Genomic DNA, 16,068 nt, shown 5'->3' with positions numbered 1-16,068 from the left:
TTAGAGCTAAGAGTTGAAAAATATTGCAGTGCTAAATGGGAATTTTTTCTCCGTTGACATTCTCATCCGCATTATGGACAAGGGGATCGTACTCTTTCACAAAGCGTATATCACGTGAGCACGCGTTACAGTCTAAGTTTGTTTACATTACCTGTACCGTGCCTAATTCACAAACTTGGTCAGTATAGCTGAATGGATACGGAGACGACGGGAACAATAACGAAGACGACGACTCCAAAAAGGCCGGCGACTGTTGAGCGGTTGAAAACGCCCAGCAGTGATAACATCTTACTTCGTCGTCGGGCTGCCACGGTTGACGCCCTATCTCAGTTATCCAAGCCTTTCAGATCACCCGGGTCATTTAGTGAAAACACGCGTGAACTTCCTCTTCGAAAAAGGAGAAAAGTTGATTACAAAGAGGAATTATTGGATGCAAATGATGCTGGCGATGGTTTATATGTTGACGATCCTAGCTTGCGCCCTATTAGCATTAACAAATTTCCCGTCTTTCAGCCTCGAGATCCTTCAACCGTGTTCAAGCAAAAATTTTTAATCCCTTTAGTTAAAAGGCCGGAAGGAGTGATAGAACGTCCTCCTCCGGCGTTGGGAATGCTTCGACGTGCAAATTTCGTTGCTCGGCCGTTGCACGATCCATCAGGTGAATTTGCCATTGTGTTATATGACCCTACCATAGATGACAAGGAAAATCAGCCTGTAATTGTTCCTGAACCAAAACTTCCATCACAGAAATCTAAGGTTCACAAAAGTTTAGCCGAAATGCTTGGAATCAACAAAGACAGTGAGAAAAAGAGGCCAAAAGTTCCTGTTGTCATAGATCCTAGGCTTGTTAAGGTACTTCGACCGCATCAGGTAGAGGGTGTTAAGTTTTTGTACCGCTGTACTACTGGATTAGTAGATGCGAACACTAATGGATGCATCATGGCTGATGAGATGGGTCTTGGAAAAACTGTAAGTCTATTTGAAAGCTCCAAATATAATTTTACTGACAATTGGAAGCTTCAATGTATCACTCTCATGTGGACTTTACTTCGACAGTCTTCTGAAGCAGGAAAACCCACAATAGAGAAATGTATCGTTGTATGCCCATCTAGTTTGGTCAAGAATTGGGCAAATGAGCTTGTTAAGTGGCTGGGAAAGGACGCCATTACGCCATTTGCGGTTGATGGCAAAGCGTCCAAGGCAGAACTTACGATGCAGCTGCGGCAATGGGCGATAGCGTCAGGCCGAACTGCTGCAGTGAGACCTGTACTGATTGTGTCGTACGAGACACTTAGACTAAATACTAGCGAGTTAAAGGATACAAAAATTGGACTCATGCTTTGTGATGAAGGCCATAGATTAAAGAATAATGAATCTCTAACTTTTACTGCTTTGGACTCTCTCAATGTCCAACGCCGGGTTATTTTATCTGGAACTCCAATTCAAAATGACTTGTCTGAATACTTTTCGCTACTGAATTTTGCTAATCCAGGTTTGCTAGGTAGTAGGCTTGATTTTAAGAAGAATTACGAGAATCCTATTTTGAAAGGAAGAGATGCAGATGGAACAGATAACGATCGCGAAATAGGTGATCAGAAACTTTCAGAACTAGGGCAGTTGGTCAATAAGTTCATTATCCGTCGCACGAATGACATTTTGTCAAAATATTTGCCAGTCAAATATGAACATGTGGTTTTTTGCAAACTCTCACCCTTTCAGGAGGCACTTTATAACCATTTTCTTACATCTCCTGATATTAAAAAATTATTGCGAGGAATTGATTCGCAACCGCTGAAAGCAATTGGTATGCTCAAGAAGCTTTGCAACCATCCTGATCTGCTGAATTTACCCGAAGACATCGCGGATTGTGAGCAACATTATCCAGACGATTACGTTCCAAAAATTGCTCGTAGCAGCCGTGATCGAGAAGTAGGAATACACTACTCTGGCAAAATGCAAGTTCTTCAACGCATGCTTGCAAGAATTCGACACGATACGAATGATAAGATTGTGCTAATTAGCAACTATACTCAAACACTTGATTTAATTGAAAACTATTGTCGGGCCATGCGATATGGTAACTTACGACTTGATGGTACTATGAACGTTTCCAAGCGGCAGAAATTAGTTGATAAATTTAATGACCCCGAGGGAGAAGATTTCATATTTTTGCTTAGCAGTAAAGCAGGTGGATGTGGTATCAATTTGATTGGTGCTAACAGATTGATCCTATTTGATCCTGGTAAGTCTAATTTGTGTTGGTGTTGGTTGCGATAAACTAATATCATAAAGATTGGAATCCAGCTGCAGATCAGCAGGCACTCGCAAGAGTTTGGCGAGATGGACAAAAAAAAGATTGCTTTGTTTACAGGTTCATAGCTACCGGTACCATTGAAGAAAAAATATTTCAGCGACAGTCACACAAGCAATCACTGTCATCCTGTGTGGTCGATGAAGCTCAAAACGTTGAACGCCATTTTTCATTAGATAGTTTACGACAACTGTTTCAGTTTGAACCGAATACGTTGTCCGATACCCATTCAACGTTTAAATGTAAACGATGCAAGCCAGACGGGAAACAGTTTATAAAAGCACCGGCAATGTTATATGGTGATACTTCTACTTGGAATCATTTTACAAGGCAAGCCATGAGTAACATTCAAGACCTTTTACTCAGACAAGAAATTGACCATGAGCAAGTTTCATATGCTTTTCAGTATATTTCACATTAGAGCATACACTTATTTTTAATATTAATTTAATCTATATTTATTTGAATAATTATTACTTTCCACCAAAGATGTATTCACCCCATGCCAAAGATGAAGTTTGATTTGAATATACTCTCTTTGACTTGTCATCCTGTGCTGCACCTGCCGCAATATAAATTGGCAGCAAGTGCTCTTTTGTTGGGTGCGACTTGTTTGATTCTGGCGAATTAAAAATGTCCGCCAATGCTTTTCTTCTGTTTTCGCCAGTATTACCGTTTACAGCCTTTTCCAAAATATCGTCAAACTTCTTTGCATACGGTGCCTTTGACCCCCAATAATAGCCCATTTCACGAAGATTGTGAACCGTCATTCCGGAACCAATAATAACAATGTTCTCATCCCGAAGTGGCGCAAGAGCCTTGCCCAAGTTATAGTGCTGGTTTGGATCTTCGGTAGCGAACAACGAGACCTGAATAATTGGGACCTTGACTGGTTGCGCATCTGAAAATGCAACTTTAAACGGCACCCAAACTCCATGATCAAGACCTCTCTTAACGCCTCGAGCCTTGATCCCGCTTGCCGATAACAATTTTATGATTTTTTCTCCAATCGATGCACTTCCAACGTTAGCATATTTCTCCTTGTACATGTAAGATGGGAACCCATAAAAGTCATATATTAAGTCCGTGAATTCCGCAGTATTGACTTCCACTGTATCCGGCGAAGCTTGCCAGTGAGCTGAGAACACCACAATTGCTTTCGGTTTAATCTATCAATGTTAATAAACGTAAAGCCACTATACATTTTTTAAAAAAAATAATCACCTCCTCAACTATGCTCTTGCCAATCTTTCGAAGAGTATTAAACGCGCCGAGATCACCACCTTCTTCACTTTTGTCTGAATACATGAACGTAGGGCCGCCATGTGAAAAAAAATAAACTGGAGTTCTCGAAGTAGACTCAGTTGAGGTGGTTTGATCTGCTGCCATTTTCTTTAATTCCGAGGTAACAGTGGCTGAAGGTATCGAAGATCGAGTCAAGTCAATTCTAGGTTTGACAATGGCTTGCGGAATCGTTCTCGTGAACAATGAAGCTGGGATCAATGCGATAATAAGTGATGAAATAGCAATAACAGCCGCAGTTATAAGTATATAGTAAGTGTACTGTTTCCCGTCTGTATTCCTTTCCGCTACAGTAGTATCCGGACTGGACATAAAGTGATTACGATATCTGATGTGCGAGGAAACTTGCCAATTCGATCGCAAACGTTATGGAAAAAAAAATAACTTGAAGCCTTATATGCTTATAATAATTGGACCGTTAATTTTTCAAAATGGTCGGGCACAATCTTACATAAGTTTATATCCATTGCCTTAAGTACGTTACAGTCGTGGTTCGATTAAAACAGTCAATTTCTAAGCCTGACAAATTCACACGATGGTAAATGCGAGATTTCAGGGGTAATTTCCGCTTTTGACCTTTTTGCCACAAATTGGCTTCGAATAAAAAAACTTTAAACCATTTTTATTTGTTCATCTAATCAACTAAAATGGTTTTTTAATTGACAAAAATCCAGCTTTCCAAAAAACGTATTTATGGTACATGTAAGAAGTACTTACTTTGACTGGTAATACTGACACAAGCTTATGCAAGCTTATGATGTCATGGAGTGATCCGAAAACTTGAACACATAATCCATAAATAAGTAGTCTCTTCTACGGAAGGATCATCAACCTTATCAAAATATAGCAAGTATCGACCCATTCGATTATAAAGCATTTCAATTATCAGAACTTGAATTTTTCAGTAGAATTCAAGTGTCTTGCGAGTTAATCCTATAAGTTCCAAGCTTTCTATGATATCAAAATTCTATATCATGTTATAATCTAAATATTGTTCAAGGGCGTGATACCCCTTCCACCTTCAAGCAAGACGTTTTCAATGTTCGCCATAATCCCGTTCTCCGCTTGCTCTACTGTTTCAATAGTAGCTGAACCAACATGCGGCAGAAGAGTAACATCCCATCTCTCTAATAAATTTGCCGGGATGGCAGGTTCAGCTTCATACACGTCCAATCCAGCTGCACTGATATGTCCTGCGTCCAGCGCGGCAACCAGATCGTCCGTATTTATCAATCCACCTCGTCCAACATTAATAATCCGAGCTCCGCTAGGCAATTTTGCCAAAGTAGTGGCATTAACTATATACTTGGTATCTTCCGTGAGAGGGAGTGCTAGAATGAGAGCGTCAGATACTGAAAAAAACTCGTCCAGGTCGGAGTGCGCGGTCATTGGCGGCAGCGCTGTTAAAATTTCCGGATCTATTGGCGTACGAGTAAAATAGTGAACGTTCATATTCAATGTGGCTACTCGGCGTGCTATATTTTTACCAATTGCGCCTAACCTGGTATTCTCATGTTAGATCCTGCTTTATGCACGCAGTCGTACCTTCAAGAACTTACCCAAGAATACCACAGTTGTGGCCAGCGGGACTAGTAACTACTCGGCCTCCAACATTATCTCCAAATGCAAATGATCCATCGCTTCGTGGTTTTGGCTTGCCATCTATAAAACTTGTCGAATTAATCTTACTTCGAGCCAAAAACAAGTTTTGTTCTTTTCTTAACGATAACTCCAAGGCAGTCGTAAATCTGAAGGTTGACAACAACAAATGCAAAGCAATATCAGCAACAGCGTTAGAACCAAGTGCTCTACTATTCGAAACTATTATCCCATGCTTCGTGAACGATTCAATGTCATATCTATCATAACCAACAGGGGATATAGCAAAAATCTTGACTGATTTTGGTAATTGAGAAATAATATCATCTCCAACTTTTGTTCCATATGCCTAAAATTCAATTAGAAAGTTTTAAAGTCTTTAAAGCAGACACCCACACGTACTGAAAAACCTGCCCACATGGCCCATATAGCGCTAATATTTTTCAATTTACCTTTCAAATCGGCAAAAAAGTCTTCCTTTTTTGCAGGTACAGTATAATGCTGCATAAAAAAATAAGATTAACTATCAACGTTGACTTCAAGAAACTTGGCTTACAATGCATTCAAACTTCTTGGAAAAGTCATTGGCAAATTTTGGATTCCACTCAGTAATATCTGAAATAATAAGAACTTGTTGTTTTCCTGCGGGCATTTTTGAATGTATTTGAATATTAAAATATTGTTTGATAGCCTCCACAATGTTTAGGTTGACGTTATATGCTGTAACTCCATATAATGAATTATCTGTTATCGCGAAAGCAAGTTATCGCTCCTCGGAAATAGCGTATCCGTCGCCTACAAACTAAAACCGACTTCTTAAAATATTCGTCTCACTATATGGCATTTTTTAGCTCTCTTGAATGCTTCAAAGCACGATTGAAAAAGAATAATTAATTTTTTTTTCTACTATTTCGACAGAGTATTGTGATTTTTTTCTAATTTTGGTTCTTTGCTTAACGCACGATGCATGCACCATCGGTTGAGGTTATAGGCAATTCACTCAGGAACGACCAGGAACCGCACAAATGAAAAATTTAAAGAAATATAAAGAAACTGTACTTTGATGTTTGCGTAGTTTTAGAATTTAGTCTTCAATCAAATTATATCGCGCGTTTTGACTTCCAAACTTTCCTTTTTCACTTTTCATCACGCTCTCTTTCAATACATCTTTACGGATTGATATTTTTTTAAAAAGATCCTTTCATATACTATATTAATAATTAGTTTAACTTTTGTTCCACAACTTCCAGTTATATCTTTCTTTTGAACAGCGTGAAGTTTTTGTATAGTTGAAGAATGTTCAAAGTCGGAATTGTTCTATTAAGCTATGATATTATTTTGATTAATATTTTAATTAGTAGGATATTGGCTTGGCGCCCATATTACAATATGTTTCTTATTACACCAGCAATATTAAAAAAGATAAAATCCAAAAGAAAAAAAAAGTTATATTTGAACTCGCTGAGTGCATGTATCGATAAAAAAATCCAATCATTATTATTCCAACATTTCAAAATATTATTAGACAAATGCAAAAAAAACATGAAAACGGTGTAAAATAATAAAATTCCATTTGATAACGCTGTGATAAAATGTGCTAATATGTACTTTATAGATATGCAAAAAAAAATAAATCTGAAAATTGTGTGATGAATGAAAAACGCCTACCAAATCAACAAATCAACAGGAACAAAAAAAACTGAGAAATCAAGTCATCAATACTCGTAATACGTGACAATTACTACCATGATCTAGTCTTGTCGCAGACGTTCAGGTTCACCACCGGACACGAGAGCAAATAGCTTGTCAAACGAACTTCCAGTGTTTGACTTCTCTCTGTGATGAGCAAAGGAGCTTGATGGAGGCAATGAAGATAGAGATGAAGTCAGCGGCGGTGATGACGAACCTAGAGAAGATGTGGATGATACTAGAAACGACGATGAAATTGGAAGTATCGGGGAGCCCGATCCAGACTTTTTCCTTGCAAGCAAATAAACTGGAAAATTGTTAATATGTCTCAGCAAGTTGATAATACCTGAACATACCTTTAATGGCCACATAAAGGGCAGCGCCAATTAAACAAAGAAAAATAGCTGAAATAATAAAGTCATACGCATATCCAAGTTGAGCATGTATTCCGAGTGAAGATGATCGTGAAACGACTGCAGATGAAGCATCACGAAGAATGTGCTCTTCTAGTACTCGATCATCGACAGAATCAGGAACCATTGTAAGATAATCTGGAAAACAAGTGAAAATCAGAAAAAAAGTCGGAATAGTTGTTTAAGTATATTGTCTTCAATCCATGACTTTCCGTATGGATAAAATGAGCGGTCAGGCACATCGACTGGTTAAATAATAGTACTTACTATTCTTGCAACCATATAAACTTTCTTTTCGCGATCGGCACTCTTCAGAACCCGAGAAAACTTGCTTCTTTTATTTAATTACATATACTAGAACGGACATGAATAGCAAAATGCGTGATACATATTATATTCTATTTAAAATTTGTACTTGTGCTTTTGTCTCTGATCGTGACTTCGCAAAAAAAGTTATAGTGGCCTGGTACTCGCCTGACGCATTTGTACCTGTGCTATCGGCGCCGCGGTACCTGCATATATTGTTTTTGTTTTATATTAATCACGTGCTACCAGATCAGGTTAGCTCGCCGCCGTACATGAAAATATCTGTGATGAGTACATATATTCTCTTCACGGTTGACTACTTTAACTATTTAGTGGTTCGAATTGTTCTGTATGCTATGGTATCATACTGTAATTTTTAATTTTAATGACTGGCGATAAATTCGAGATATCTCGCTTAACTGTCTGCAAAGGTTTTTTCTCCCTGTGTGGTCTTCGAATAATATCGTTCAGAGTGTGATAGACAAAAGATAAAAGTTGCATTAAAAGCATAATTATAGTCAAACAGTTTCGTCAATACTCTTTTTAAAAACAACTGCTTACCCCACATTATCTCATTGGGTAAACTTTCATTAAAATCTTATTCTATGTCTATATATAAGAGGGTCTAACCTGCTAAATCTCCATAATATGCACATAATGCCTGAGTTCATTAGCGACAAATCACATTGTAACGCTGCAGCATATAAATCTTACCACAAAATGACCTCTTAAAGCAAGAAACTTCAAGGCACATTTATAAGGGCTTCCATTCGAATATGGTTGATATTCCTTGTAATCAAAGCAATCTTCCAACTGGCCCAGGTCACTATTTCGAGGTACATATAACGCAATATTTTTGGTTATGCTCAATGAAGCTCGCATAATCTCCTCACTGCGGGAATCAGTAATTACTCGATTCTGATCGTAAATATATATTTGGTCTTACTAGTTGTATGGTTCCATTGCACTCAAGTCAAATACTGATTGTCGTTTGTATTCTGGCCCACCCCAAGGCGGACTGAGAAATACAAAATCAGCCTACTTATATTAATGGTAATTTCCAAATTAGACAGTTTTTTTTTTCTTACTTGTAGTGTATCGATTAATTGAAAATAATCTCCGTGTATAAATTCAATCTTGTGGGAAACGCCATATATCTCCGCATTATGGCGTGCACATTTTAATGTTTCTTCATTGACATCAATCGCAATAACTATATCTTCATTAGATTCTTTCTTGACTTTCATTTGTATTACAATACAAACCTTTAGAAAATAGTTTTGCAAACTGAATACTGTTACCACCAGCTCCACAGAATGCGTCGATAATGACATTTGCCTTGATTTTTCTCTGAACATGTTCTGCGATATTTCTATCACGGTCCCATTAGCCCACTACTATCATAGCCACGCTTCTGCCCCCCTTAAAAACATACCTGGCAACTGCTTCAGGTGTAACACTGTAAAATGACTCTTCGTTTAACCAGATACCATTGTCGTACAAACTGAACAGATTATACCGCTGATGCCAATACCTATGTATCAATAATCCGTTAGCAAATTATCTTAAATATCTCTCGGAAATATACTTCGTAGATATACTTGATAATCGTATGCGTTTTAAAAACTAGATGCCAGTGTTAGTTGTGTATAACAAATATTGTTTTCCTTCTACTTACGCGACGGTGCTCAAGCTCCGCATCTGAGGTTATTCTCTTTCCTCTTTTCTGATTTCTCATTAGATCTGTGGATATCAAAGTGTGTATGTTATAAGCATTTTTGAGTGTATATCCCCAAAATTTCTTATGCGGCGTCTAAGTTTAATGAGTTTTTAATTCAATCAAAAGTTAATGAAGTTTACCAGCTGAATACGTTAGAGAGAATACACCAGTGCAAATTTATTTATATGTAAAATTTAAAGAAAATTATTCTTATTTAATTTCTCAAAAAATGCAGCAAAAACTAATTAAACCCATTTTGCCATTAAACGAGCCTGAAACATTGTATTTCAATTATATAACTATATACATATTCTTTTTATTTAGGGCTCATTTTATAAAACTCCGAATAGAATTACTAAATAAGTAACGAAAAAAAAAGTAATAATAATAAAAAATCATAAAAAAACTATGCTACTGAATTCCGTATAATATTTAAATGAGCCTGATGAATTCTTGAAAAATATGTTCATCACATGTATTCACATGCTAATAAACTTCGCTTATTGTTGATTTTCTTCATTATCATTCTCTTTAACTTGATCATCACCCTTTACCTCAGAACTTGTGCTGGAATTTTTTTCAGGTTCCTCAACAATTTCGTGTCGTACTTGCGAATCTTTTGGAGGTGGAGGTGCCAACTGTGAGCCATCCTGATGTGAATTTGATAAGTTATAGTCAACTGCTTTGCTAATCCGTTCTTGCTCATCAAAATATGCATCAAGATCCTTGGCTGACACACTCGTCGAATGGTGGTGCTTTCGGCGCGCGTGGACTTTCTGCGGCGCAATAGGCAAGCTATTAGTAATAGAATCAGTAGCATCAGGGTGATCTTTAGACTCATCAAACTTCATTTGTCGAAAAAGAAGCTCTGTTTGAGTTACAGGTACCCCAGAATTAACATCAGATAACGGTGAAGAGTTCGGTTCATTGCCTAAGACTCCTGCGTCACCATCATCGACCTCATCGGCAGAAAATATGGCCTCTCCTGGTACAGGGGTGCCAGATTTCCATTCAGGTATCCGATGCAAATAACCAAAACCAATTCCGCATCCCAAAATACCTTCGCCTCCCCAGTTTTTCTCTGGAGTAATTGTAGTCAATCGCACGATGTTATAGTCGTGGTTATACACAATTAGTGTTACGTCTTTCCCAATATTAAAATCTAAAATTTCACCAAGAGCATATTCTGATATTAAATGATGGCCTTGAATTCCAATTATATAGTCTGCATCAGGTTGCAAGCCTGCCCTATAAGCAGGTGACTTAGGCTGCACATTCAACACATGAAATACTATGTCACTTAAGGCTAATGGTGCCCATTGCAACGCAAAACCTAACTTGACAGGAGTATCTTCTGAAATTGATACCAATGACACTTCTACTTCTCGTAGTTTATGTCCCTTGCTACTAAATACCGTAAACTTAACCGATCGGCCTGCGCAGTTCTGAATCTCCCTTGAAAACAGTTCAGTATTGCCATCTTCCTAAATAAAACTATTAGTCATGTTCCTTATACTAATAATGTTTTATTTAAATTTTAAATTCAAATTTACAATCTGATGACCATTTATGCCAACGATATAATCAAAGTAGGATTCAAAGCCAAATTCTGAAGCGAGTGAGTCCTTAACGACATTCAATATTCGAAACCCCCATGAATTTAATAAATCTCTATCGGCTCTATCTTGAACTGATTGTTCGTTTCCCATTCTTCTGTTTATAAGTTTCAAATAGTATTGTGACGAACCGATCCGTTCACGATGACAATGCGGTTGTCGGGTTGTTTCAATAAGTACAAACCCCTTTATAGTTGCTATAATCTTCATCCCCCTGAATTTTATACTTTCCACGCCAGAATCTCTAACTGTATGAATGCCGTACGTCGTACTAATATCGATAAAGGAATCACTGTTCTTCAAACAATTACTTTGAAGGTAATTAAGTCAAGTTGTGATTTAGAATCAAATAGACGTTACATGCGTACCAATTAATTTTGGAGATTGTGGAAATACTTAGGAATCACTTGGCGCGATGACAGTGCGGTGCATTTATTAAATTGATCTCTAAATGTCAGTAAAGGTCAAATACTTTTCCAATCGATAATACTATATATCTTTCAGATTCTTAACTATAACTATACGTACGAGTTAATAGAAAATACGAAAAGTTATAATGGCACAGCAAAGCGTTTCGGCATTGCAAGCAAATGCCGAAGCGGCTTTACAAGACCAGACAAATATTTTGGCATTCAAAAAGCTCATGATAGTATTCAGTGTACTGTCAATTTCACTTATAGTCAGTTATATAGACCAGAGTGCTTTAGGAATATTGCTATCTTCTATGGGCGAAGATCTTGATGCTCAAGCAACAATCTCATGGGCTGCAACGTCAAGCATGATCGCGAATACAACTTTTCAAGTTCTCTATGGTCGTCTGTCTGATATATTCGGCCGGAAGTACATTTATTTATCAGCTGTTTTTTTACTCTTTGTTTCGGAAATTCTTACCTCTGTTGCCAGAACTTCGACACAATTATATGCATTTCGAGGCATGGCAGGAGTGGCAACTGGAGGAATCAACGCTTTAACAATGATTATTGTCTCTGATGTTGTGACATTGCGTAACAGAGGGAAATATCAGGGAATACTGGGCTCATGTATCGGTCTGGGAAATACTGTAGCTCCATTTATATCTGCTGGCATAATTAAGCATACATGGAGACTGTTGTACTGGATTCTTGGGCCTTGCGCTTTTGTTTGCTTTGTCATATCATTTCCATTCATTCCGTTAAGTATTGAAAAGGCCTCATTTAAATCTAAACTGAAAAAAATAGACACATTGGGAACGATCTTGTCATCGATATTCGTCATATTTACTCTCATCCCAGTATCAAGTGGAGGGATAATATTTGCTTGGAATAGTGCGCTCGTTATTTCGTTTCTCTGCATAGGAGGTGTTGCATTTTTGATCTTTCTTTACGTCGAATGGAAAGTTTCTCTATTACCTATGGTTCCATGTATGTATATTTAAAGTGTATTTGATATGACATGGCATGCTAACCACCAAAGTCCGCCTGCTGAAAAATTCAATATGTTCAGCGCTATACATCCAGATCTTTTTTTCAGGTTGCATGTACTATGCTCAAATGAACCTTGTACCAGTTTATTATCAAGTAGTCATGGATTATTCAGTCATCGTGTCAGCGGCTCTCACAATTCCTATGGTAGCAATCCAAGCCATGACATCTGTCATCACAGGTTTCATAATGACATTAACCGGCAAGTATGGTTACATTATTGCTTTTGGATATTTTAGTCTTACAGTCGGGACTGCAATTCAGCTTGGCACATTTACCAAAAATTTGAATAAAGGAGCTGCAATTGTTGCACTTGGATTGCAAGGTATTGGAATTGGGTGTACTTTTCAACCTAGTCTGGTGGCACTACAAGCCAATTCAGCAAAAGCAGACAGAGCAATTGTAATATCGGTAAGGGGTCTTATTCGTGCTTTTGGAGGAGCAGTGGGTTTGGCAGTGGCGTCTGCTATTCTATCTAATACCTTGATTAGCAACATCCCAGAAGATGTGCCACAGAGTATTCGTGATCAAATGCAATATTCAGTATATAGTATTCCCGACTTGTCAGGATTGACAATCCACCAAAAAGATTTGGTACTTGATGCATATGCACTGGCGCATAGAGCAGTATTTATTTTTTATGTACCGCTTATGGCGTTGTCATTTGGATTATGTTTTTGGGTACAAGACACAGGCTTGGAGAGAGCGGAAGAGAAAAGGGAAATTCCTACTGAGTTGACAGATGTTTCCGCGTCTGACTCATAATGTTTGCGTCAATACCAAATATTGCAGATAATTATTTCTCAACCAAATAAAATTACAATTTATTCTTAATTTTTATCATAATAATACACAATTTAGTAGGCATTGTTTTCGTTACTTGGTCACGTCAAAGGCAGCTGGAGAAGTTAAATATTTTTTTTGTGCCGCCCAAATGCGAACGATTTCTTCTTCATATGCCTTTTGCTGTAAAGCTACGTTATAACTATGACCACCAAACTTAGACTTGTCAATCTTTTCATCTGTAGATTCACCCATAGCCTTAAAACCTCCTTTCATTGAAGTTCTTATAAAACTAAACGCAAGGTCACGGCCACTAGGGTCGCCCTCTCCGTGAAGTTCTAACATCGCTTTACCTTGTGTCGCATTTATAAAATTCTTTGATGTAATCCACGGAGCGAGTTTTTCTTCTGTACTCATTCCCTCATGCTGTTCGTCATCTTCCTTTCCTCCGCCGTACCCGGCATCTTCCAATAATTGCTGCCCAACATGCATCGTTTCGAGTAAAGTAATCTCTTCTGGACTCACCATAGACCTGATGCCTTCCTCATTTGGTAATGTGTCTGTGGCCTTGATTTTCCAATAACCTTGATCATCCCCAGTTCGTTGATATTCCATAAACTCCTTTAATCTCTGACGATTCTGCATATCATTTTGATCAGGAAAATGTGATGATATACCTTTAACCAGAATTCTTTCCTTTTCAGCTTTGTGAATTACACGATAAACAATCATCTTCAATCTGTTCTTACTGGCAGTCGTAACTCGCCGAGATCGCGGACTTGGAATTTCTGTAACCGGTAATGTTTGCCCAACTGTATATAGATGAGTGATATCTCTCAAAAAATACTTTTGAGATTCACCTCCACCAGTACTTCGAATCATCAGGAAATCTGTTTTTCGCGGTTCTTGTTTGAATACCGGAGCCCGGACCATGCGATTATATAGTGTTGGCCGAAGTTCACCGGGATCAACAAATCCAAAATTCCAAAATGGACTTCGATCTTGAGATCCTAAAATGTATGTCTCTCCTATAGTTAACCGTGGTCGTGATTCGTCTTCGTTATTCTTTTTGCGATAGTAATTTATAATCTTGCTTCCCATGCCGAAATTTGACATGACGATAGGATGCTCTTCAGAATATTCTAACATAACATATTGAGATCCATCTCCAAGCGACAAATCCTTTGAGGTTGATAAAATTTCTTGAATCGATTTTCCTTTGTCTTTCTTTTTCTTTCGATGCTTGACTTTAGAAAAACGAACAACTGTGTTTGCACGAACCACGAAATTAGGCCTATGAAATGATCGAGCTTGAGCTTTCGAAAGCTTGACCTTGTACTATTGAATTTGTAAGTAACAGAAGAGAATGATATGACAACAATTGACTTACATAAGGAGATTGAAGTCTGTTGGCGACCATAGAGTGGTCTATTGTAAGATTGCCAATTGTAGATCTTACATGTGACTGGTAATTTTCTTTAAGTAACTCATACGCTTGGTCATTTGAAATATTATATCTCTTTTGAAACAAGTGTTCAGCAAATCCAACGTTTTCCAATGCTAGGCTTTTTGCTTTATCTCTTCTTGCTTCATCAACAAGTAATTGTACGTCGTTAAGGTCCAAAATAATCCGTTTGGCTTGCTCCCCCAGATTACCTTCAATAATCGCATCATCATCAACGCCTGATACATAATCATCGTCAACCCAAAACAGATCATCGTTGATTGACGGTATCAATACACGCGCCTTTTTGGCCTTTTTAGCGTAATCTGACTCTGCTCCAGAATCTGAGTCCCATACAATATCACTCTCCCAATCATGACATGAAAAAATCAACTCTTTCTCCAGTTGTGACAATTCCTATTACGATTAGGATAATATGCAATATTACTACAGACTAAAATACGTACCCTGTCCTTTTTGGTAATTTTTTGTCTCTTTCTGATAGAAGTATTAACGTGTCGAACATGAATGATACCAGGTTTTTCGATTATGGACCCTCCGGTTCTTATGTGAGATCGAAATAGCTTAGATTGATCATTTTCTGCATCTAAGCTCACCCTTGTCGGAATACAAGCTAAACATCGTTAATTAAATATATATATAGAAATAAGTACACAGCATACTTACGTTTGATAGTAGTTGGTTTTGGAAGTGATAGACGGACTGGTTCAGGGGCAAACAGTGAATTCATTCGTAATGGTTTTGAACTTCCTACTCGAGCCGTGTCGTCGTGCTGTAATTCAGCTGTATTGCCAGAATCAGCTATTTGATTATTCAAAATAAAAGCATTATCATCTTGCTCCTTATTCAAAGACTTGGCTTCTTCCATTTTAGTGTCTTCATCGTATTTTGATTCCTGGGATTGCGTCTCATTTGAATAATGCTGAGTCTCTTGAACTGATTCCAAATCTTCCAATATTTCTTCATCTTCTGAGAGAACCTCTTCCTTAAATTTCAATTCATCAGAAAACTCTTTTGCCCAGTCATCTTCATTGGCAGCTTCCGCTTTACCATCACCGCTCTCATGTTGCTCATTTTCTACTTCGCTTTCTTCTTCGTCAGCTAATTCGTCTTCATCCTCGTAATCAACAGCATCAGCAGAATGAGATGTTTTTCCAAAGCCTTGCGGTATTATTCCTAAGGCAAAATTTGATCCTAGCATTGAATCTAGCGCACCGAAATTTTCGCTGTCTGCTCCCGCGTCCACTTCTTCCTCTGCCAACAGAGCACCGAGCTCATCATCGTCTTCATTATCTGAAGGATGAGCCGACTTTGGCCGCAATGGCATATTCTAATTTTTACTGTTATTTATATAAAACTGAGATCTGATTCAAATATATAATGGTGAAGAGAAGGTGGATCGGC

The 16,068-nt window shown here is 37.9% G+C and overlaps 8 protein-coding genes across 8 annotated transcripts; 2 read left to right on the top strand and 6 right to left on the bottom strand.

Annotated features, from left to right (window-relative positions):
- The first annotated feature begins 98 nt into the window (after positions 1 to 98).
- Positions 99 to 2,878, top strand: V1514DRAFT_287979 (P-loop containing nucleoside triphosphate hydrolase protein). Its single transcript, XM_066925234.1, has 3 exons — positions 99 to 969; positions 1,018 to 2,242; positions 2,293 to 2,878. The coding sequence occupies exons 1-3, from the start codon at positions 193 to 195 to the stop codon at positions 2,730 to 2,732; spliced, it is 2,442 nt and encodes an 813-aa protein (XP_066785872.1). The 5' UTR covers positions 99 to 192; the 3' UTR covers positions 2,733 to 2,878.
- Positions 2,785 to 3,700, bottom strand: V1514DRAFT_275005 (Extradiol ring-cleavage dioxygenase, class III enzyme, subunit B; the record flags this gene model as incomplete). Its single annotated transcript, XM_066924880.1, has 2 exons — positions 2,785 to 3,480; positions 3,536 to 3,700. 2 exons carry the CDS (start codon positions 3,698 to 3,700, stop codon positions 2,785 to 2,787), a joined length of 861 nt encoding a protein of 286 aa, XP_066785871.1.
- Positions 3,701 to 4,412: 712 nt separating this feature from the next.
- Positions 4,413 to 6,186, bottom strand: V1514DRAFT_63828 (D-isomer specific 2-hydroxyacid dehydrogenase). Its single transcript, XM_066930086.1, has 4 exons — positions 5,769 to 6,186; positions 5,615 to 5,713; positions 5,173 to 5,561; positions 4,413 to 5,114 (listed from the first exon to the last, which is right to left on the bottom strand). Exons 1-4 carry the CDS (start codon positions 5,862 to 5,864, stop codon positions 4,598 to 4,600), a joined length of 1,101 nt encoding a protein of 366 aa, XP_066785870.1. The 5' UTR covers positions 5,865 to 6,186; the 3' UTR covers positions 4,413 to 4,597.
- Positions 6,187 to 6,963: 777 nt separating this feature from the next.
- On the bottom strand, positions 6,964 to 7,441 carry V1514DRAFT_340318 (uncharacterized protein; the record flags this gene model as incomplete). The annotated part of the gene is made up of 2 exons (XM_066929021.1): positions 6,964 to 7,208; positions 7,258 to 7,441. 2 exons carry the CDS (start codon positions 7,439 to 7,441, stop codon positions 6,964 to 6,966), a joined length of 429 nt encoding a protein of 142 aa, XP_066785869.1.
- Positions 7,442 to 7,755: 314 nt separating this feature from the next.
- On the bottom strand, positions 7,756 to 9,450 carry V1514DRAFT_323942 (RNA cap guanine-N2 methyltransferase-domain-containing protein). The gene is made up of 9 exons (XM_066926335.1): positions 9,299 to 9,450; positions 9,209 to 9,246; positions 9,056 to 9,154; positions 8,886 to 8,992; positions 8,709 to 8,833; positions 8,567 to 8,658; positions 8,335 to 8,512; positions 7,989 to 8,281; positions 7,756 to 7,936 (listed from the first exon to the last, which is right to left on the bottom strand). Exons 1-8 carry the CDS (start codon positions 9,356 to 9,358, stop codon positions 8,246 to 8,248), a joined length of 735 nt encoding a protein of 244 aa, XP_066785868.1. The 5' UTR covers positions 9,359 to 9,450; the 3' UTR covers positions 7,756 to 7,936; positions 7,989 to 8,245.
- A 141-nt stretch (positions 9,451 to 9,591) lies between these two features.
- V1514DRAFT_361436 (GRASP55/65 PDZ-like domain-containing protein) lies at positions 9,592 to 11,099 on the bottom strand. The gene is made up of 2 exons (XM_066929706.1): positions 10,894 to 11,099; positions 9,592 to 10,824 (listed from the first exon to the last, which is right to left on the bottom strand). The coding sequence occupies exons 1-2, from the start codon at positions 11,047 to 11,049 to the stop codon at positions 9,841 to 9,843; spliced, it is 1,140 nt and encodes a 379-aa protein (XP_066785867.1). The 5' UTR covers positions 11,050 to 11,099; the 3' UTR covers positions 9,592 to 9,840.
- A 99-nt stretch (positions 11,100 to 11,198) lies between these two features.
- On the top strand, positions 11,199 to 13,295 carry V1514DRAFT_365346 (major facilitator superfamily domain-containing protein). The gene is made up of 3 exons (XM_066929809.1): positions 11,199 to 11,274; positions 11,340 to 12,356; positions 12,409 to 13,295. The coding sequence occupies exons 2-3, from the start codon at positions 11,513 to 11,515 to the stop codon at positions 13,179 to 13,181; spliced, it is 1,617 nt and encodes a 538-aa protein (XP_066785866.1). The 5' UTR covers positions 11,199 to 11,274; positions 11,340 to 11,512; the 3' UTR covers positions 13,182 to 13,295.
- V1514DRAFT_63720 (uncharacterized protein) lies at positions 13,237 to 16,068 on the bottom strand. Its single transcript, XM_066930085.1, has 4 exons — positions 15,331 to 16,068; positions 15,111 to 15,250; positions 14,590 to 15,060; positions 13,237 to 14,537 (listed from the first exon to the last, which is right to left on the bottom strand). The coding sequence occupies exons 1-4, from the start codon at positions 15,989 to 15,991 to the stop codon at positions 13,293 to 13,295; spliced, it is 2,517 nt and encodes an 838-aa protein (XP_066785865.1). The 5' UTR covers positions 15,992 to 16,068; the 3' UTR covers positions 13,237 to 13,292.

Source organism: Lipomyces japonicus (assembly GCF_038497905.1).
Source record: "Lipomyces japonicus strain CBS 7319 unplaced genomic scaffold V1514scaffold_2, whole genome shotgun sequence".
NCBI lineage: Eukaryota > Fungi > Ascomycota > Lipomycetes > Lipomycetales > Lipomycetaceae > Lipomyces > Lipomyces japonicus.
The sequence above is the reverse complement of the archived record's forward strand: the minus strand, read 5'-3'. Positions and strand labels throughout refer to the sequence as shown.